The 23,592-nt window shown below is 45.2% G+C and overlaps 1 protein-coding gene across 1 annotated transcript in view; it reads right to left on the reverse strand.

The window, feature by feature from the left end:
* The window catches only part of LOC115177025 (gamma-aminobutyric acid type B receptor subunit 1), a 55,855-nt gene that overhangs the window by 5,863 nt on the left and 26,400 nt on the right, over positions 1-23,592 (reverse strand). Inside the window, exons 12-19 of the mRNA XM_029737470.1 lie at positions 23,117-23,308; positions 22,221-22,466; positions 21,773-21,836; positions 20,838-20,915; positions 8,566-8,716; positions 7,995-8,127; positions 4,639-4,755; positions 1,433-1,540 (exon numbers count right to left, since the gene is read on the reverse strand). Coding sequence (XP_029593330.1) covers positions 1,433-1,540; positions 4,639-4,755; positions 7,995-8,127; positions 8,566-8,716; positions 20,838-20,915; positions 21,773-21,836; positions 22,221-22,466; positions 23,117-23,308 — 1,089 coding nt within the window. The remainder of the gene's footprint in view (positions 1-1,432; positions 1,541-4,638; positions 4,756-7,994; positions 8,128-8,565; positions 8,717-20,837; positions 20,916-21,772; positions 21,837-22,220; positions 22,467-23,116; positions 23,309-23,592) is intronic.

Below are 23,592 nucleotides of genomic sequence, written 5' to 3' on the forward strand. Positions count from 1 at the left end.
AATAATAGTGAATGACTACCTCATCTCTGTACCCCACATATATCTGTAAGGTTCCTCAGTCGAGCAGTGAATTTCAAACACAGATTCAACCACAAAGACCACAGAGGTTTTCCAATGCCTGGCAAAGAAGCCTATTTGTAGATGGGTCAAAATGAAAAAAGCAGACATTGAATATCCCTTTGAGCATGGTGAAGTTATTAACTTACACTTTGGATGGTGTATCAATAGACCCAGTCACAATACACCCAGTTGCCGGAGAGGAAGGAAACCGTTCAGGGATTTCACCATAAGGCCAATGGTGACTTTAAACCAGTTACAGAGTTGAATGGCTGTGATAGGAGTAAACTGAGGATGGATCAACATTGTTATTACTCCAATATTTATTTATTTAACTAGGCAGGTCAGTTAAGAACAAATTCTTACTTACAACAACGGCCTACCGGGGAACAGTGGACTAACTGCCTTGTTCAGGGGCAGAACGACAGATTTTTACCTTGTCAGCTCAGGGATTCGATCCAGCAACCTTTCGGTTACTGGCCCAACACTCTAACCACTAGGCTACCTGCCGCCCAAACTTAATTGACGGAGTGAAAAGAAGGAAGCCTGTACAGAATAAAAAATATTCCAAAACATGCATCCTGTTTGCAACAAGACACTAAAGCAATACTGCAAAAAATGTGGCAAAGCAATTACATTTTCTGTCCTGAATACAAAGTGTTATGTTTGGAGCAAATTCAATACAACACATTACTGAATTCCACTCTCCATATTTTCAAGCATAGTGGTGGCTGCATCATGTTATGGGTATGCTTGAAAATCATTAAGGACTGGGGAGTTTTTCATAATAAAAAAGAAACAGAATGGAGCTAACACAGGCAAAATCCTAGAGGAAAATCTGGTTCAGTCTTTTTTCCACCAGACACTGGGAGATGAATTAATCTTTCAGCAGAACAGTACCCTAAAACACAACTCTACACTGGAGTTGCTTACCAAGACGACAGTGAATGTTCCTGAGTGGCCGAGTGAAATCAGCTTGAAAATCTGTGGCAAGACCTGAAAATGGTTTGTCTAGTAATGATCAACAACCAATTTGACAGAGTTGAAGAATTTTGAAAAGAATAATGGGCAAATGTTGTACAATCCAGGTGTGGAAAGCTCTTAGAGACATACCCAGAAAGACTCACAGCTGTAACCGCTGCCAAAGGTGCTTCTACAAAGTATTGACTCAGGGGTGTGAATACTTATGTAAATGAGATATTTCTGTATAAAATGTTCAATAAATGTGCCCAAAAAAAATCTAAAAACATGTTTTCATTTTGTCATTTTGGAGTATTGACAAAAAATCTATTTAATCAATTTTGACTTCAGCCTGTAACACAACAACATTAGGAAAAAGTCCAGGGGTATGACCGATATGACAGTGTCACTGTACCTCCACTGTGATGTGTAACGGATCCACAATCTGCCAAATCATGAGTGACAAGATGTCTATGGCTAGTAACACTCCAACTGTTGCATAGAGTTTCCATGGCTCCAGGTGCTGCAGGGATACAGGGGAACCAATCACAATCCAAGGACCAAGGGTAATGCAGTGAGTCCACAAGCATCCAATAGATAAACTGCCAACAGAATACAGTATTGCATACGTGTATCAGCACAGAATACTTAAGTTATCAGAGCTCCCTTTAAAAAGAGATTCATATGTCAATGGGCTTCCCTGGTTAAATAAAACACACATAAATTCATTGGCATTTAGACAATAACGTTCAAATATTCTAAGTGTAAATTGAGGAGTTACTAGGCAGTGGATGCTATATGCACAACAGTGTTTTTTGAATGAGTAACATATCAAGAAGAAATGTGGTCCAAAAATGATGTAAGCAAAATAAACAACATGCTTCTTCATTTTCCATCACTTAATTCTGACTTGCTTCTAGCCCTGCAACCGTTCACCCCACGCATAACCAAACCGTATTACATAGACCTTGTCACCTCTTCTCTTCAAGTGCATGAAATAATTTGACTGCCTTCACTAGTCTTGCCATATTCTGACTTGGAAACTTTTTTAAAGTACTTTCACAGAGCTCTTTGGCAAATTGCCCTTGCATGGCCATTAAAGAGAGTTGAAAGTCAACTTGATTCGTCTTGCATTGGCTCAACTAATAAAGCCCCCCAAGGTTGGATTTCCACATGGAACTTTAATACTCATACATATTCATAAATGCTCCATAAATGGCTTAATCTCTCATTCTTCTGATTAGGTCTTAGAAGAATTCCCACAACACATCGCACACAGGCAGTGTTTCCCAGCTTCAGGACACTATCTCAGAGAGGACATACTATCTTAGAGAGGACACACACGTGCATACGTAATCAAGTTGATAGTGTGCGCATCACGGGTATGAGTGTGTGTGTCGGTATCTCTCTGTATGCGTGTGAGTGTGTGTGTGTGTGTGTGTGTGTGTGTGTGTGTGTGTGTACGTGAATTTGTGTGCGCGTATGTGTGTCTGTGTGACTCCCGTCTGTTTCAAGCCTGTTGTACTCTACTCTACTGTACTCTACTGTAATGTACTCTATTCTACTCTACTGTACTCTACTGTATTCTACTGTACTCTATTCTACTCTACTGTACTCTACTGTATTCTATTCTACTCTACTGTACTCTAGTGTACTCTACTGTACTCTAGTTTACTCTATTCTACTCTACTGTACTCTACTGTATTCTATTCTACTCTACTGTACTCTAGTCTACTCTACTGTACTCTAGTCTACTCTATTCTACTCTAGTCTACTCTATTCTACTCTATTCTACTCTACTGTACCCTACTGAACTCTATTCTACTATATTCTACTCTACTGTACCCTACTGTACCCTACTGTACTCTACTGTATTCTATTCTACTCTACTGTACTCTAGTGTACTCTATTCTACTCTATTCTACTCTGCTCTACTCTACTGTACCCTACTGTACTCTATTCTACTCTACTGTACTCTACTGTATTCTATTCTACTCTACTGTACTCAAGTCTACTCTACTGCACTCTACTGTACTCTACTGTATTCTACTGTACTGTACTCTACTGTATTCTGCTCTACTCTACTGTACTCTAGTCTACTCTACTGTACTCTACTGTACTCTACGGTATTATATTATATTCTACTCTACTGTACTCTACTGCACTCTACTGTATTCTATTCTACTGTACTCTACTGTATTCTACTCTACTCTATTCTACTCTACTGTACTCTACTCTACTGTACTCTAGTCTACTCTACTGTACTCTAGTGTATTCTATTCTATTCTACTCTAGCCTACTCTAGTCTACTCTACTGTACTCTAGTCTACTCTACTGTATTCTATTCTGCTCTACTCTACTGTACTCTATTCTACTCTACTGTACTGTACTCTACTGTATTATATTCTACTCTACTGTACTCTACTGTATTATATTCTACTCTACTGTACTCTACTGTATTCTATTCTATGCTACTCTATTCTACTCTACTGTATTATATTCTACTCTACTGTACTCTACTGTATTCTATTCTATGCTACTCTATTCTACTGTATTATATTCTACTTTACTGTACTCTACTGCACTCTACTGTATTCTATTCTACTCTACTCTACTGTACTCTACTGTATTCTATTCTACTCTGCTCTACTCTACTGTGCTCTACTGCACTCTACTGTATTCTATTCTACTCTACTGTACTCTACTGTATTCTATTCTACTGTACTCTACTGTACTCTACTGTATTATATTCTACTCTACTGCACTCTACTGTATTCTATTCTACTCTACTGTACTCTACTGTATTCTATTCTACTGTACTCTACTGTACTCTACTGTATTCTATTCTACTCTGCTCTACTCTACTGTATTATATTCTACTCTACTGTACTCTACTGTATTCTATTCTATGCTACTCTATTCTACTCTACTGTATTATATTCTACTTTACTGTACTCTACTGCACTCTACTGTATTCTATTCTACTCTACTCTACTGTACTCTACTGTATTCTATTCTACTCTGCTCTACTCTACTGTACTCTACTTTACTCTATTCTATTGCACTCTACTCTAAGGTACTCTACTGTACTCTATTCTACTCTACTGTACTCTATTCTACTGTAATGTACTCTATTCTATTCTGCTCTACTCTACCGTACTCTCCTTTACTCTATTCTATTGTACTCTACTCTAAGGTACTCTACTGTACTCTATTCTATTATACTCTACTATTATACTCTACTCTCCCAGAGTAGAGTATAATAGAAGGTACTCTACTGTACTCTATTCTACTCTACTGTACTCTATTCTACTGTAATGTACTCTATTCTACTCTGCTCTACTCTACTGTACTCTACTCTACTGTACTGTACTGTACTGTACTGTACTGTACTGTACTGTACTGTACTCTACTCTACTCTACTCTACTGTACTGCAGTATATCCCAGAATAGAGAATATACAGAGATACGTTAACATGCAGAGCAAAGCACATCTCCCAGAGGCTTATGTAACCTTACTCTAAAGTTGAAGGGGATTGTTTATCTGCCAGCACCACACATTCAGTACTGTAGACTCTGGAGCTTCCCTGTTCCCTCCTCTAGCCCTCTTCAAAGGCTTACCTTCCTCTTCTCCTTCTTCTCCTCCTTCTTTGTGAAGAGATTGTGTACCCACCAAATCTTGGTGAACATGCTGCCATAGGCCAAACTGAAGCCCAGGCCGAGCAGCCACAGACGGAACTAGACAGATAGGGAGAGAGAGAGAGTTTGTTGATTCAATATTTTTACTTTTTTGGCAATACAAATGCTATTTTTATTATGCCAATAAAGCAAAATTGTATTGATAATGAGAGAGAGAGAGAGAGAGAGAGAGAGAGAGAGAGAGAGAGAGAGAGAGAGAGAGAGAGAGATTTTATTTATTTATTTATTTATTTTATTTCACCTTTATTTAACCAGGTAGGCAAGTTGAGAACAAGTTCTCATTTACAATTGCGACCTGGCCAAGATAAAGCAAAGCAGTTCGACAACATACAACGACACAGAGTTACACATGGAGTAGAACAACATACAATCAATGATGCAGTAGAAAAAATAAGACTATATACAATGTGAGCAAATGATGTGAGATAAGGGAGGTAAAGGCAAAAAAATGCCATGGTGGCAAAGTAAATAAAGTATAGCAAGAAAAACACTGGAAAGGTAGATTTGTAGTTTGAAGAGAGTTCAAAGTTAAAATATAAATAATATGGTGCAAAGGAGCAAAATAAATAAAATAAATAAATACAGTAGGGGAAGAGGTAGTAGATTGGGCTAAATTATAGATGGGCTATGTACAGGTGCAGTGATCTGTGAGCTGCTCTGACAGCTGGTGCTTAAAGCTAGTGAGGGAGATAAGTGTTTCCAGTTTCAAAGATTTTTGTAGTTCGTTCCAGTCATTGGCAGCAGAGAACTGGAAGGAGAGACGACCAAAGGAGGAGTTGGCTTTAGGGGTGACCAGAGAGATATACCTGCTGGAGCGCGTGCTACAGGTGGGTGCTGCTATGGTGACCAGTGAGCGGAGATAAGGGGGGACTTTACCTAGCAGGGTCTTGTAGATGACCTGGAGCCAATGTGTTTGGCGACGATTATGAAGCGAAGGCCAGCCAACGAGAGCGTACAGGTCGCAGTGGTGGGTAGTATATGGGGCTTTGGTGACAAAACGGATGGCACTGTGATAGACTGCATCCAGCTTGTTGAGTAGGGTATTGGAGGCTATTTTGTAAATGACATCGCCGAAGTCGAGGATTGGTAGGATGGTCAGTTTTACGAGGGTATGTTTGGCAGCATGAGTGAAGGATGCTTTGTTGCGAAATAGGAAGCCAATTCTAGATTTCACTTTGGATTGGAGATGATTGATGTGAGTCTGGAAGGAGAGTTTACAGTCTAACCAGACACCTAGGTATTTGTAGTTGTCCACAAATTCTAAGTTAGAACCGTCCAGAGAAGTTATGCTGGACGGGCGGGCAGGTGCAGGCAGCGATTGGTTGAAGAGCATGCATTTAGTTTTACTTGTGTTTAGGAGCAGTTGGAGACCACGGAAGGAGAGTTGAATGGCATTGAAGCTCGTCTGGAGGGTTGTTAACACAGTGTCCAAAGAAGGGCCAGAAGTATACAGAATGGTGTCGTCTGCGTAGAGGTGGATCAGAGATTCACCAGCAGCAAGAGCGACATCATTTATGTATACAGAGAAAAGAGTTGGCCCAAGAATTGAACCCTGTGGTACCCCCATAGAGACTGCCAGAGGTCCAGACAGTAGGCCCTCCGATTTGACACACTGAACTCTGTCAGAGAAGTAGTTGGTGAAACAGGCGACGCAATCGTTTGAGAAACCAAGGCTACTGAGTCTGCCGATGAGGATGTGGTGATTAACAGAGTCAAAAGCTTTGGCCAGGTCAATGAATACGGCAGCACAGTATTGTTTCTTATCGATGGCGGTTACGATGTCGTTTAGGACCTTGAGCGTGGCTGAGGTGCACCCATGACCAGCTCTGAAACCAGATTGCATAGCGGAGAGGGTGCGGTGGGATTCGAAATAGTCGGTAATCTGTTTGTTGACTTGGCTTTCGAAGACCTTAGAAAGGCAGGGTAGGATGGATATAGGTCTGTAGCAATTTGGGTCAAGAGTGTCACCTCCTTTGAAGAGGGGGATGACAGCAGCTGCTTTCCAATCTATGGGAATCTCAGACGACACGAAAGAGAGGTTGAACAGGCTAGTAATAGGGGTTGCAATAATTTCGGCAGATAATTTTAGAAAGAAAGGGTCCAGATTGTCAAGCCCAGCTGATTTGTAGGGGTCCAGATTTTGCAGCTCTTTCAGAACATCAGCTGAATGGATTTGGGAGAAGGAGAAATGGGGGAGGCTTGGGCGAGTAGCTGTGGGGGGTGCAGTGCTGTTGAATGCAGTAGGGGTAGTTAGGTGGAAAGCATGGCCAGCCGTAGAAAAATGCTTATTGAAATTCTCAATTATAGCTTATCGGTGGTGACAGTTTCCTATCCTCAGTGCAGTGGGCAGTTGGGAGGAGGTGTTCTTATTCTCCATGGACTTTACAATGTCCCAGAACTTTTTAGAGTTGGAGTTGCACGAGGCAAATTTCTGTTTGAAAAAGCTAGCCTTGGCGTTTCTAACTGCCTGTGTGTTTTGGTTTCTAACTTCCCTAAAAAGTTGCATATCGCGGGGGCAGTTCGATGCTAATGCAGAACGCCACAGGATATTTTTGTGTTGGTTAAGGGCAGTCAGGTCTGGGGAGAACCAAGGGCTATATCTGTTCCTGGTTCTAAATTTCTTGAAAGGGGTATGCTTATTTAAGATGGAGAGGAAGGCATTTTTAAAAAATAACCAGGCATCCTCTACTGACGGGATGAGGTCAATATCCTTCCAGGATACCAGGGCCAGGTCGATTAGAAAGGCTTGCTCGTTGAAATGTTTCAGGGAGCGTTTGACAGTGATGAGTGGAGGTCGTTTGACCGCTGACCCATTACGGGTGCAGGCAATGAGGCAGTGATCGCTGAGATCTTGGTTGAAAACAATATTTAGAGGGCACGTTGGTTAGGATGATATCTATGAGGGTGCCAGTGTTTGCGGCTTTGGGGTTGTACCTGGTGGGTTCATTAATAATTTGTGTGAGATTGAGGGCATCAAGCTTGGATTGTAGAATGGCTGGGGTGTTAAGCATGTCCCAGTTTAGGTCACCTAGTAGCACGATCTCTGAAGATAGATGGGGGGCAATCAGTTCACATATGGATAGAGAGAGAGATAGATAGAGAGATAGAGATAGAGAGATAGAGAGAGAGAGAGAGAGATAAGGAGAGAGCTAAGGAATATGAGAAATAGAGGCAGAGAGAGAAAGAATTTCTCCTGACAAGCCATTCCAGCACATCCATCTACTGTAGCACTAGAAGATGGCGACAACAACCCATTCCCACGGCTTAAGCTGTGTTACCTGACAGACCACAGGGAACTGGGACCTGTGGATGTGGTGTCCGTCGATCCCCAGGGGAAACACAGCAGCCAGGGCCATCATACAGCCCACTGCTGTCATGTTGTTCAGGTAGGGCTGGGAGTTCTGGATGTACCTGGCACAGCACACACAAAGGGACATAACAAAACCCACAAAGGGACTGTTTCACATGCACTGTCCGCAACACTTTACAGCATCAAAATAATGTCATAGACATGACATCGTCTGTCACTGAATGTAAAGTGATGAGGCATTTTTCATGGATTGGAGACATTTACGCCAAGTGTTATGACATACGTCCACATAAACGTGAATATGACTTGCCCACAGCCATCTGGAGACCGACAAGCAGGACCCACCAGGAGGACAATCATACTCGACCCAGCGTGATTGCCAATGAAGTTGTTGATGAATTGCATGCTGTAGCCAGTGTTTTTCTTTGAAATATATTTTTGAATTGAACTTTTATTTAACTAGGCAAGTGCGTTAAGAACAAATTCTTATCTACGATGACGGTGTTGCTTAAATGTGCAAGATGAAGTTCTAATCTTACCGTACGTTGCTGTTGTAGATGTTGAAGGTCAGACAGACGATGCCCAGCAGGATGCCCAGACCAGCGAAGACAGACACAGCAGCAAACAGCTTCTGAGAGAGGTACCTAAACTCCTCAATGACTATCGTCGAGTCAGCTGGGGGCCCGGCGCCTGAACAGAGAGAGAGAGAGAGAGAGAGAGAGAGGGGGGGGGGGAGAGGGGGGGACAGAGAGAGATAAAGAGAGAGAGAGCAAGAGAGAGCAAGAGAGAGAGAGAGAGAGAGGGAGAGAGACAGAGAGAGATAGAGAGAGACAGAGAGAGAGAGAGAGAGAGAGAGAGAGAGAGAGGGAGAGAGACAGAGAGAGATAGAGAGGGGGAGAGAGACAGAGAGAGATAGAGAGAGAGAGAGAGAGAGAGAGAGAGAGAGAGAGACAGAGAGAGACAGACAGCGAGAGATAAAGAGAGAGAGAGAGAGGCAGGACAGAGGTTAGTCCATCCATGCCTTAAAGAGAGGGCAGATTATGCCTGTCTACAGTACTGTACTTGATGTCACTCAGAACAAAACTGGGCAAAAGGACAATTATGTTTTGAATTAAGATCAAAATCCGAATTTGAGAATCAGGGAGGGCACTGTGCTCAGTAACCTCTACAGATACTAACCTAAAGGATCAAACGAAATTGGCACAATCAATTTACACAGTAACCAGTATACATTATTGTGTTGCTCTCACTGATTTAATTCAATGACCAACAAGGTGCAGAAATTGAGAATAAAGGAGGATAGATGTGGAAATCAGGACGTGTTCACCCTAATTATCTCAAAACATGTGCATAACTAAAAAGTAACCAAGAAAATAGGCATTGGTTCTTTCAAGGTTGGAGATGGTTGAAAGTGCAGCTGACTGACTTTATCTGTCTCCGATTTCTCTCTGTATCCCCCTGTCTGTCTAAATCCAGCCCTGACTGCAGATCCTGACAGCTGCTCAGAGTGTGGGTGTCACTGTGTCCTTACGTAAGGGTGATGACAGTGACATAGACTTGTGTCAGTGTGTGGGGACGTGTCCATGTCAGGAAGAGGGTGACACAGTGTCGAGCCCCAGGGGTGTCACAATACCAGGGCACTCACATTTGTTTTGGCGGTCACACCACTGACTTGCCTGAAGTGACATCTGAGACATGCTGTCTGAGAACAGAGTGACGTCTGTTTGAAGATGTGTTTTTCTGTGCATTGAAGCGCGAACGAGCACTGTCCTGTCAGCTGATGTGTTTGCACTGTTTAAACCTTTCTCCGTCCTTGATCAAGGAATCAGGACAGGGTGTTGCCATGGAGACCAAGCTCTGTAATAGTTGCCACAGCGATTAGGAAGACAGCTGAGCTAAAGTGGTTGTTAGGAGTGACAGTGAAGAGAGCGAGAAAGTGAGGGAGGAATTCGACAAGGGGTAAACAGAATGGAGAACAGGAGAGTTAAGAGAACAATCACCTCCACAGCAGACCCAACTCGCCTCTGCCGCAGTAAATTTTTTTAATATTTTTTATTTTACCTTTATTTAACTAGGCAAGTCAGTTAAGAACAAAATCTTATTTTCAATGACAGCCAAGGAACAATGGGTTAACTTCCTTGTTCAGGGGCAGAACAACAGATTTTTACCTTGTCAGCTCAGGGATTACCATGTCAGCTCGGGGATTTCCTTGTCAGCTCGGGGATTTGATCTTGAAACCTTTCGGTTACTAGTCCAACGCTCTAATGTCACATCAAACTAAACTCACCTCTGTTACCTCTAGAACAAACTAAACTCACCTTCATTACCTGCAGAACAAATTAAACTCACCTTAATTTCCTCTAGAACAAACTAAACTCACCTTCATTACCTCTAGAACAAACTAAATTCACCTCTTAACTCTAGAACAAACTAAACTCACCTCTGTTAAATCTAGAACAAACTAAACTCACCTCCATTACCTCTAGAACAAACTAAACTCACCTTCATTACCTCTAGAACAAACTAAACTTACCTCTGTTAACTCTAGAACAAACTAAACTCATCTTCATTACCTCTAGAACAAACTAAACTCACCTCTGTTAAATCTAGAACAAACTAAACTCACCTCCATTACCTCTAGAACAAACTAAACTCACCTCTGTTACCTCTAGAACAAACTAAACTCACCTCTGTTAACTCTAGAACAAACTAAACTCAACTTCAGTTCCTCTAGAACAAACTAAACTCACCTTCATTACCTCTAGAACAAACTAAACTCACCTTCATTACCTCTAGAACAAACTAAATTCACCTTCATTACCTCTAGAACAAACTAAACTCACCTTCAGTTCCTCTAGAACAAACTAAACTCACCTTCATTACCTCTAGAACAAACTAAACTCACCTTCATTACCTCTAGAACAAACTAAATTCACCTTCATTACCTCTAGAACAAACTAAACTCACCTTCATTACCTCTAGAACAAACTAAACTCACCTCTTAACTCTAGAACAAACTAAACTCACCTCTGTTAAATCTAGAACAAACTAAACTCACCTCCATTACCTCTAGAACAAACTAAACTCACCTTCATTACTTCTAGAACAAACTAAACTCACATTCATTACCTCTAGAACAAACTAAACGTACCTCTGTTAACTCTAGAACAAACTAAACTCATCTTCATTACCTCTAGAACAAACTAAACTCATCTCTGTTAAATCTAGAACAAACTAAACTCACCTCCATTACCTCTAGAACAAACTAAACTCACCTATGTTACCTCTAGAACAAACTAAACTCACCTCTGTTAACTCTAGAACAAACTAAACTCACCTTCAGTTCCTCTAGAACAAACTAAACTCACCTTCATTACCTCTAGAACAAACTAAACTCACCTTCATTACCTCTAGAACAAACTAAATTCACCTTCATTACCTCTAGAACAAACTAAACTCACCTTCATTACCTCTAGAACAAACTAAACACACCTTCATTACCTCTAGAACAAACTAAACTCACCTTAATTTCCTCTAGAACAAACTAAACTCACCTTCATTACCTCTAGAACAAACTAAACTCACCTTCATTACCTCTAGAACAAACTAAACTCACCTCTGTTAAATCTAGAACAAACTAAACTCACCTTCATTACCTGCAGAACAAATTAAACTCACCTTCATTACCTCTAGAACAAACTAAACTCACCTTCATTGCCTCTAGAACAAACTAAACTCACCTTCATTTCCTCTAGAACAAACTAAACTCACCTCTGTTAACTCTAGAACAAACTAAACTCACCTTCATTACCTCTAGAACAAACTAAACTCACCTTCATTACCTCTAGAACAAACTAAACTAACCTTAATTTCCTCTAGAACAAACTAAACTCACCTTCATTACCTCTAGAACAAACTAAACTCACCTCTTAACTCTAGAACAAACTAAACTCACCTCTGTTAAATCTAGAACAAACTAAACTCACCTCCATTACCTCTAGAACAAACTAAACTCACCTTCATTACCTCTAGAAAAAACTAAACTCACATTCATTACCTCTAGAACAAACTAAACTTACCTCTGTTAACTCTAGAACAAACTAAACTCACCTCTGTTAACTCTAGAACAAACTAAACTCAAATCAGTCATGTCTATAGCAAAAAACGATACTCTGTCACCTCTAAAACAAACTAACCTCGTACCTCTCCCACTAGTTACAGACGTCAGTTCAATGTCTAGTTTCTATTTACATTTGATTGAGTCGTCAACTAACGTGAAACCAACATGAAATCAACAAAGAATTTCCCCATTGGATTTAGGTTAAAAGTTGGGTGAAAAAGCGTTGATGACTTTTTGATTCAATGTCATTTTTGATGTTGTTGTTGAAATGATGTGGAAAATGACGTAGCAACCAGTTTTGCCCATTGGGCTGTGACTCTCCAGTAAACTAGACTCACCTCTGTTACTATACAAAAAGGTGCTATCTAAAATCTAAAAGGGTTCTTCGGCTGTCCACAGAGGGTTCTACATGGAACCCAAAATGGTTGAAACCAAAAAGGGTTTTACATGGAACCCAAATGGGTTCTACTATAAGGACAGCTGAAGAACCCTTTGGCACCCTTTTTCTAAGAGTGTGCAGGCAGTTAGAAAAGCCAAGGCTAGCTTTTTCAAGCAGAAATTTGTTTCCTGCAACATAAACTCAAAAAAGTTCTGGGACACTGTAAAGTCCATGGAGAATAAGAACACCTCCTCCCAACTGTCCACTGCACTGAGGATAGGAAACTCTGTCACCACTGATAAACCCACCATAATTGAGAATTTCAATAAGCATTTTTCTATGGCTGGCCATGCTTTCCACCTGGCTACCCCTACTGCAGTCAACAGCACTGCACCCACCACAGCTGCTTGCCCAAGCCTTCCCCATTTCTCCTGCTCCCAAATCCATTCAGCTGATGTTCTGAAAGAGCTGCAAATCTGGACCCCTACAAATCAGCTGGGCTAGACAATCTGGACCCTTTCTTTCTAAAATTATCTGCCGAAATTGTTGCAACCTCTATTACTAGCCTGTTCAACCTCTCTTTTGTGTCGTCTGAGATTCCCAAAGATTGGAAAGCAGCTGTTGTCATCGCTCTCTTCAAAGGAGGGGACACTCTTGACCCAAACTGTTACAGACCTATATCTATCCTACCCTGCCTGTCACGAATCCCACCGAAGGTGGCTCCCCTGCCTGCTCGAGCAGTGCTCGGCGGTAGTCGTCGCTGGCCTACTAGCCACCGCGGATCCCTTTTTCCTTTTCCTTTTGGTTTAGTCTTATTGGTTGCACCTGTTCCCTATTGTGTTCTTGATTTGTGTTTTATTTAAGTCTGCTTAGCGCGCCCAGGTTTGTGCGGGATTATGTTTACTGTTGTGTTTATTTTTGGATGTGCTGGCTTACGTACTGTTATTCTCTCTCTGGACTGTTTTGCTCATTGTATTTGGGTTGGTCATTTGTTTTACGCGCCCGTTGGTTTTGGCGTTGGCCGTTTTGTGCCGGGAAGAATAAAAGTTGTTTATCTTCACCACTGCTCTCTGCGCTTGACTCTACCACCACTCCTAGTAACTCGTGACAGAATCCCGCACCACTTATGGAGTCAGCAGGAGCAGCCGCGCCCCGTCTCCCATCGATGGAGGAACGGGTCCTGAGCGCCCTCGTCTCCTGCTTAACGGGTCGTGCCCTGGAGTGGGCCAACACAGTGTGGTATGGCCCAGACTCGGCGAGGGATCACTACCCCGAGTTCACCCGCCGTTTCCGGGCCGTGTTCGACCACCCACCAGAAGGCCGGGCGGCGGGTGAACGGCTGTTCCACCTGCGGCAGGAGACGAGGAGCGCGCAGGACTTTGCTCTGGAGTTCCGGACCTTGGCTGCTGGGGCGGGGTGGAACGACAGGGCCCTGATGGACCACTATCGTTGTAGCCTCCGGGAGGACATCCGCCAGGAGCTAGCCTGTCGGGACACGACCCTCTCCCTAGACAAGCTCATTGACATGTCCATTCGTCTCGACAACCTGCTGGCTGCCCGCGGGCGTCCAGAATGGGCCCTGTTGGTTCCACCTCCAGGCCCTCCGGCTCCCATCCCCATGGAGCTAGGGGGGGCCGCATCGAGGGGGACCGGAAGAGGAGGCTCCTCCTGTACCCGGTGTGGTCGGAGAGGACACACTGCCGACCGGTGCTGGAGGAGCTCCTCTGGGAATCGGGATGGCAGGTAGAGCACTCCTTGTTCACCCCAGGTGAGTAAGCACCAGCCTCACCCAGAGCTCCCTGTTGGCCATATGTTTGTGCTTAAAGCTTTTCCTGAGTTTTCTCCCTCTTTTCAGCATAAGGCGCTAGTCGATTCAGGCGCAGCTGGAAACTTTATGGATCGTGGGCTCGCATTAAGGCTAGGGATTCCCCTGGTGTCGTTGGACCAACCTTTCCCCGTGCACTCCTTAGATAGCCGACCATAAGGGTCAGGGCTGGTCAGGGAGGCCACGGTTCCACTGGACATGGTAACGCAGGGGGATCATGGGGAACGGATTAGTCTCTTCCTCATTGATTCGCCTGCATTTCCGGTGGTGCTGGGGATTCCCTGGCTGGCCAATCACAATCCTGATATTTCATGGAGACAGTGGGCTCTCAGAGGGTGGTCAGAGGAGTGTTCAGGCAGGTGTAAGGGAGTTTCCATCGGTGCGACGACGGTGGAGAGTCCAGACCAGGTTTCCACTGTGCGCATTCCCTCTGAATATGCCGATTTGGCTATCGCCTTCTGTAAAAAGAGGACGACCCGATTACCACCTCATCGACGAGGGGATTACGCGATAAACCTCCAGGTAAACGCTACACTTCCCAGGAGTCACGTGTACCCATTGTCACAAGAGGAAACGCTGGCTATGGAGACATATGTCACGGAATCTCTGAGACAGGGGTACATTCGGCCCTCCATGTCACCCGTCTCCTCGAGTTTCTTTTTCGTGAAGAAAAAGGAGGGAGGACTGCGTCCGTGCATTGATTATTGAGGTCTAAATTCCATCACAGTGGGGTTTAGTTACCCGCTACCTCTCATCGCTACGGCGGTGGAATCATTTCACACGTTTTTTCACGAAACTGGACCTCAGGAGCGCGTACAATCTGGTGCGTATTCGGGGAGGAGATGAGTGGAAAACCGCGTTTAGTACCACATCGGGCCACTATGAGTACCTCGTCATGCCGTATGGGTTAAAGAATGCTCCAGCCGATTTTCAATCCTTTGTCGACGAGATTCTCAGGGACCTGCACGGGCAGGGTGTGGTGGTGTATATTGATGACATCCTGATCTATTCCGCCACACGCGCCGCGCATGTATCCCTGGTGCGCAAGGTGCTTGGGCGCTTGCTGGAGCATGACCTGTACGTTAAGGCTGAGAAATGTGTGTTTTCCAAACGTGCCGTTTCCTTCCTGGGGTATCGCATTTCCACCTTGGGGGTGGTGATGGAGTGTGACCGCGTTAAGGCCGTGCGTAATTGGCCGACTCCGACCACGGTAAAGGAGGTGCAGCGGTTCTTAGGGTTTGCCAATTACTACCGGAGGTTTATCCGGGGCTTTGGTCAGGTGGCTGCTCCCATTACCTCACTGCTGAAGGGGGGCCTGGCGCGCTTGCGCTGGTCCGCAGAGGCGAACAGAGCTTTCAGTCGTCTGAAAGAGCTGTTTACCGACGCTCCCGTGCTGGCTCATCCTGACCCCTCTTTGGCATTCATAGTGGAGGTGGACGCGTCCGAGACTGGGGTGGGGGCCGTGCTATCACAGCGCTCGGGCACGCCACCAAAACTCCGCCCTTGCGCTTTCTTTTCTAGGAAGCTCGGTCCGGCGGAGCAGAACTATGACGTGGGGGACCGGGATTTGTTAGCTGTAGTCAAAGCTCTGAAAGTGTGGAGACACTGGCTTGAGGGGGCTAAGCACCCTTTCCTCATCTGGACTGACCACCGTAATCTCGAGTACATCCGGGCAGCTAGGAGACTGAATCCGCATCAGGCCAGGTGGGCCATGTTCTTTACCCGCTTTCGTTTCACAATCTCCTATCGGCGAGGCTCGTTAAACACGAAGGGCGACGCGCTGTCCCGCCTATATGACACCGAGGAGAGGGCCATCGATCCAACTCCCATCCTCCCAGCATCATGCTTGGTAGCACCGGTGGTATGGGAGGTGGACGCGGAGATCGAGCGGGCATTACGGTTGGAACCTGCACCATCTCAGTGTCCAACAGGTGCTCAGTATGTGCCGCTTGGTGTCCGTGATCGATTGATTCGATGGGCCCATAATCTCCCCTCTTTGGGTCACCCTGGGATCGAGAAGACAGTGCGGAGTCTTAGGGGAAAGTACTGGTGACCCACATTAGCTAAGGACGTGAGGTTTTATGTCTCCTCCTGCTCGGTATGCGCTCAGAGCAAGGCTCCTCGACACCTGCCTAGAGGGAAATTACAGCCCCTCCCCGTTCCACAGCGGCCGTGGTCGCACTTGTCTGTGGATTTTCTCACCGACCTTCCCACATCTCAGGGGAACACCACGATCCTGGTCGTTGTGGATCGGTTCTCGAAGTCCTGCCGTCTCATCCCATTGCCCGGTCTCCCTACGGCTCTGCAGACTGCGGAGGCCCTGTTTACCCATGTCTTCCGGCACTACGGGGTGCCCGAGGACATCGTTTCTGATCGGGGTCCCCAGTTCACGTCCAGAGTTTGGAGGGCGTTTATGGAACGGTTGGGGGTCTCGGTCAGCCTGACCTCAGGTTTTCACCCCGAGAGTAATGGGCAGGTGGAGAGAGTGAACCAAGAGGTGGGTAGATTTCTACGGACGTATTGCCGGGACCGGCCCAGGGAATGGGCGCGGTACGTCCCATGGGCAGAGGTAGCCCAAAACTCCCTCCGTCACTCATCGACTAACATGTCACCGTTCCAGTGCGTGTTGGGCTACCAGCCGGTCCTGGCTGCATGGCACCAGAGCCAGACCGAGGCTCCTGCGGTGGAGGAGTGGGTACAGCGCTCAAAGGACACTTGGAGAGCCATCCAGGACGCATTAACTAAAGCGAGTGGACGGCAGAAGAAGAGCGCTGACCAGCACCGCAGTGAGACCCCTGTGTTTGCACCAGGGGATCGAGTCTGGCTCTTGCCCAAAACCTGCCCCTCCACCTGCCCTGCCGGAAGCTGGGGCCGCAGTGTGTAGGGCCGTTTAAAGTCCTGAGGAGGATAAACGAGGTGTGTTACCGGTTACAACTTCCATCTTACTACCGTATTAACCCCTCATTTCATGTGTCTCTCCTCAGGCCGGTGGTGGCTGGTCCCCTGCAGGAAGGTGAGGTGCCGGAGGTCCCTCCATCCCCTCTGGACATTGGGGTGTCCCCGGCGTATACTATACATGCCATTCTGGACTCCAGACGCCGGGTGGGGGGCTTTCAGTACCTCGTTGACTAGGATGGGTACGGCCCGGAGGAGAGGTGCTGGGTACCGAGGAAGGACATTTTGGACCCCTCACTTCTGAGGGACTTCCACCGCCTTCATGGGGATCGCCCTGCGCCTCGTCCTCCGGGTCGCCCTCGAGGCCGGTGGCGGCGCGCTGCGGAAGCCGCGCATCAGGGGGGGTACTGTCACGAATCCCATCGAAGGTGGCTCCCCTGCCTGCTCGAGCGGTGCTCGGCGATCGTCGTCGCCGGCCTACTAGCCACCGCTGATCCCTTTTTCCTTTTCTGTTTGTTTAGTCTTATTGGTTGCACCTGTTCCCTATTGTGTTCTTGATTTGTGTTTTATTTAAGTCTGCTTAGCCCGCCCAGGTTTGTGCGGGATTACGTTTACTGTTGTGTTTATTTTTGGATGTGCTGGCTTACGTACTGTTATTCTCTCTCCGGACTGTTTTGCCCATTGTATTTGGGTTGGTCATTTGTTTTACGCACCCGTTGGTTTTGGCGTTGACCGTTTTGTGCCGGGAAGAATAAAAGTCGTTTATCTTCACCACTGCTCTCTGCGCTTGACTCTACCACCACTCCTAGTAACTCGTGACACTGCCTTTCTAAGGTCTTCGAAAGCCAAGTCAACAAACAGATTACCGACCATTTCGAATCCCACCGCACCTTCTCCGCTATGCAATCTGGTTTCAGAGCTGGTCATGGGTGCACCTCAGCCACGCTCAAGGTCCTAAACGATATCGTAACCGCCATCGATAAGAAACAATACTGTGCTGCCGTATTCATTGACCTGGCCTAAGCTTTCGACTCTGTCAATCATCACATCCTCATCGGCAGACTCAATAGCCTTGGTTTCTCAAATGATTGCCTCGCCTGGTTCACCAACTACTTCTCTGACAGAGTTCAGTGTGTCAAATCGGAGGGCCTGTTGGCCAGACCTCTGGCAGTCTCTATGGGGGTGCCACAGGGTTCAATTCTTGGGCCAACTCTTTTCTCTGTATACATCAATGATGTCGCTCTTGCTGCTGGTGAGTCTCTGATCCACCTCTACGCAGATGACACCATTCTGTATACTTCTGGCCCTTCTTTGGACACTGTGTTAACAGCCCTCCAGACGAGCTTCAATGCCATACAACTCTCCTTCCGTGGCCTCCAACTGCTCCTAAATACAAGTAAAACTAAATGCATGCTCTTCAACCGATCGCTGCCTGCACATGCCCGCCCGTCCAGCATCATTACTCTGGACGGTTCTGACTTAGAATATGTGGACAACTACAAATACCTAGGTGTCTGGTTAGACTGTAAACTCTCCTTTCAGACTCACATCTCCAATCCAAAGTTAAATCTAGAATTGGCTTCCTATTTCGCAACAAAGCATCCTTCACTCACGCTGCCAAACATACCCTTGTAAAACTGACCATCCTACCGATCCTCGACTTCGGCGATGTCATTTACAAAATAGCCTCCAATACCCTACTCAACAAACTGGATGCAGTCTATCACAGTGCCATCCATTTTGTCACCAAAGCCCCATATACTACCCACCACTGCGACATGTACGCTCTCGTTGGCTGGCCCTCGCTTCATAATTGTCGCCAAGCCCACTGGCTCCAGGTCATCTTCAAGACCCTGCTAGGTAAAGTCCCCCCTTATCTCCACTCACTGGTCACCATAGCAGCACCCACCTGTAACACGCGCTCCAGCAAGAATATCTCTCTGGTCACCCCCAAAGCCAATTCCTCCTTTGGCCGTCTCTCCTTCCAGTTCTCTGCTGCTAATGACTGGAACGAACTACAAAAATCTCTGAAACTGGAAACACTTATCTCCCTCACTAGCTTTAAGCACCAGCTGTCAGATCAGCTCACAGATCACTGCACCTGTACATAACCCATCTATAATTTAGCCCAAACAACTACCTCTTCCCCTACTGTATTTATTTATTTATTTATTTTGCTCCTTTGCACCCCATTATCTCTATTTCTACTTTGCACTTTCTTCTACTACAAATTTACCATTCCAGTTACTTGCTATATTGTATTTACTTTGCCACCATGGCCTTTTTTTGCCTTTACCTCCCTTATCTCACCTCATTTGCTCACATTGTATATAGACTTATTTTTCTACTGTATTATTGACTGTATGTTTGTTTTACTCCATGTGTAACTCTGTGTTGTTGTATGTTGTCGAACTGCTTTGCTTTATCTTGGCCAGGTCGCAATTGTAAATGAGAACTTGTTCTCAACTTGCCATCCTGGTTAAATAAAGGTGAAATAAATAAAACTAAACTTAACACTGTCACCTCTATAGCAAAATAACCTCTATCACTCTCCAGAAAACTAGACTCCACTCCATCACCTCTGGAACAAACTAACCTCTATCACTCTCCAGAAAACGAGACTCCACTCCATCACCTCTGGAACAAACTAACCTCTATCACTCTCCAGAAAACGAGACTCCACTCCATCACCTCTGGAACAAACTAACCTCTATCACTCTCCAGAAAACTAGACTCCACTCCATCACCTCTGGAACAAACTAACCTCTATCACTCTCCAGAAAACTAGACTTCAGTCCATCACCTCTGGAACAAACCAGCCTCACCTCTGTAAACCTACATCACACCAAGCTCACTCCTGTCACACTACAGAACAGTAAGACCACCAAACTCAGCCCTACAGTAAGTCAGCCTTGTGAAGGACAGAGATAGATACAGGTCACTATGCAGTCATCTCTGATTGAACCCATTGGCCCCGCTCCCCTTGGAGGCTAAGCTAAGCCTTGGCAACAAATCGTTTCCTTAAAAGTCTACAACGGTGCCCTCTCTCTGGCCTCCCAGCATGCACGATTGACTAGCGGTGCAGTAATTCTAAGCCCAGGCACAAGTGTGTCACCTCTCAAGGGAGGGCTGGGCCAGTAAACAACTGAACCTCAACATTTGTCTTGGTGTGGCTGAAGCAAATCAACAGTAATAGCATTTCTCTGCAGACTGTGTCAATCTCTGTGGCTGTGTTGGATGTTGAGCTTTCCCAAAGTGAAGAAGTGTGGGTGGAGTCAGGCTTTCATGACTGCCATGCTCTGGCCACTGGGCTGTGGGTGTAAACTAATTCTGGGTGAAGGAGGATGAGGGCCCAAATAATTGCTTTTAAAGCCAGAAGTGGTGATTTGTCTAACATGGAAATGAAGGATGGAGGCAGCGCGGGCTTAGAGAAAGAGTGGGCATAACAGTAGGTCTAATGTGAGGGGAACGAGATAGATGGTTACATAGATGACTCACAGTGAGACAGTCACACACACACCCACCCACCCACCCACAGAGAGAGACATACACAGGAAGCCTGACAAAGACAATGTAATCAACTCCGCCGCACCTATCCACACATCATTGCCGAACCAGGAGAGATTCTTCTGAGAGCTGTCGTAGTATCCAATCTTCTTATAACTGCCTCCTACACAGCGAGACGGAGAGAGGGTCCAATTAATATCTTCTTAAATCATCTTTATTTCCTGCCTACATAATGTCCTTGGGTTATGATGGGTTGAAACGACAACAAACAATAGAACACTTTGAAAATGAACGACAGATCAAAACATCATTATGAAAAGAAGGCTATGGAAGTGCAGGGCAGAACATTTCAAATCCACAAATAGAGAAAAGAGGGAAAAGTGGAACGAAGAGATAGAGATGATACAGAGAGAGGGACCGATACAGAGCTACAACAGGGAAAGAAAGACAGAGGGAGAGAACGAGTATGTGGCATCCTTAACCTTGAATACTGATTGGAATAGAATCATTCACAAATTCAAGTCAAGGCTTTCAATGTATTAACCAAATTACCCGACCCTGTCACTAGCACTGTAGCACGCGAAATGCTACCCAGTGCATGCAGGAAGAAGTAGGATTATTATTTTTTAATCCATTAGGGCTCCAAAAAGAACAGAGGTACAAAATAATCCGCCACCTTAGCTTTGATCCAGGCCTGTTCCAATTAGACTGAAGACTTGACTCAACACATTTATAAACCAACACGTTTTGCACATGCAATTATAGGACAATGAAACAAACTGCACAGCAATCGCCCCTAAAAATGCTTTGCTCTCAAATAAACACGAGTGAGAACGGAGGGAAAGAAAGAAAAGCATCAGCAGACTGCCTTGATCTTGATGAATGACTGGACTGACTGACATTCAGTCGCACAGCAATAAAATGTCCATGGTTTTTTGTTGTCGTTGTTTTTTACTGCTGTAGGATGTCCAGAACAAGGAAATGCTGAAATATGCTTGAAATGATGATAGATGACTTTACCTTGCAGTTGCTCAATAAGGGTCATAGCCATCCTGGAACCCTGGGCATCAAACACCACATGACCCTGAAGGAGAAAAAAAAACAGAAAAGTGCTACATCAAGTCAGAAATCTACTGTCATCCATTTAGAATTATTGAATGAGCCAATACATAGATTACACATGTAAAATTTACTGTGCAGTGTTCTTCAATCCTGTCCTGGGACAAATAGGGCATGCATGCTTTTGCTCCAACCCAACACACCATATTCAACTAACCAAAGGGCTTGATGATAAGTTTAGTAGTTGAATCAGGTGTGTTAACCCTCCAACCAGGGTTGGACTACCTGGACTTGTATAATAACAAACACTCATATGCGTTTTCCATTGCAAAAGGTTTTCAAACATTTTGTGCCCTAATGAACATGGCCCTAGCATATTCTACTGGAGGACCCTCCCTCCTGTACTCACAGACACGCCTTCAAATGAGCTGGTGTTGAGGGCGCGGTAGATCTCTGCTGTGATGTCATGGTTGTTATAGTTGAAGTCTTCCAGCCTGCGACCTTTGGCCTTTAGAGGGGCCACAGTCTTGTTGAGGGCCAGGGCCAGGGCCCAGACAGCGTCGTAGGCCAGAGGGGCCTCCTGGAAGCCCCCCGTCTCTTCCGGGTTCTTACCCCCCAGCCGGTTCATCAACGCCCCCAGGAACTCCTGTGAGGTCTGATTGGACCAGACATAGGGAAGGGGAGGAGTTGATAAAGGAGGGTCACCATTCGTGTGGCTTTCAATCTGAACTACTGTCCATCAAACTCATTAGTATGACATTTATATAATTAAAATCACTATGTTAGTTGCATTAGGGTCAACTTAGATTTAGGCAATACTGGAGCCTCAAGCACTGTGTAATGGTTACGTATTACTAGCCTTTGAACTCAAAAGGTAGTGTACTTAGCTCAGGTCTAAGACAGCTTTTACGCCAGCTTTTTGGGGCTAACCAATCACAGAGTTCCATTGTTACCTAAGTGTAATATTTATTAGGGATAGCCCTGGGCCAGGGACATTTATTTCATATAAATGTCTAAATATGTGTCTCTGCCCTGGGCTAAGAACATGCGGTGTGGAAGGGCCTAAAGGTACCCTAGAGTGCACTATTGCAGAAGCATATCAAGCCACCGCTCTGCAGGTAGAGGAAGGTATATGAAAGTAATCAACCGCTAAGCTGGCAGCATGTGAAATTGAAGGGACAACATGAACAGATGGAGAACACATGTTGCTCACCAGGTTGGAATGCGGATCATAATCAATAACATTACATGGACTTGGGGGACCTGATCCTGGATCAGTGCTAGATCCGGCCCAGATGTTCTCACCAGGTTGGAGGCTCCGCGGACGGTCTCGGGGTTGAGCATGACGATCTCCGTGGTAACGTGGCCCTCCACCGCCTCTGTCATGTTCTCGATGGTGCAGTTGATGGACGGGTCTTTGATCTTGAACCAGTTATCAGCATACCAGCCAATCAGAAACCAGACATATTTCTTCCCATACAGTTTCTCCTTAAATACCTGGAGGATAGAGGGAGAGAGTTGGAGGGAGAGAGAGAGAGAGGGGAGAGAAAGTGAAAGAGAGATAAAATAGGAAAAAAGAGAAGGGCAGAGAGAGAGAGAGAAACATTTGGAAAATAGACAGAAAAGAAGAAGATGAAACACTTAATTGTCTGTTAAATAATACTTAATTACACAGAAATATTCTTTGCTTCTCAAGGCTACATCATCACCACAGTACAAATAAGAATTCATTAAATAAAAATGGTAATTTGTTCAAATAGAGGTTCAAGATACAATAGAGG

Source organism: Salmo trutta, chromosome 37, assembly GCF_901001165.1.
Source record: "Salmo trutta chromosome 37, fSalTru1.1, whole genome shotgun sequence".
NCBI lineage: Eukaryota > Metazoa > Chordata > Actinopteri > Salmoniformes > Salmonidae > Salmo > Salmo trutta.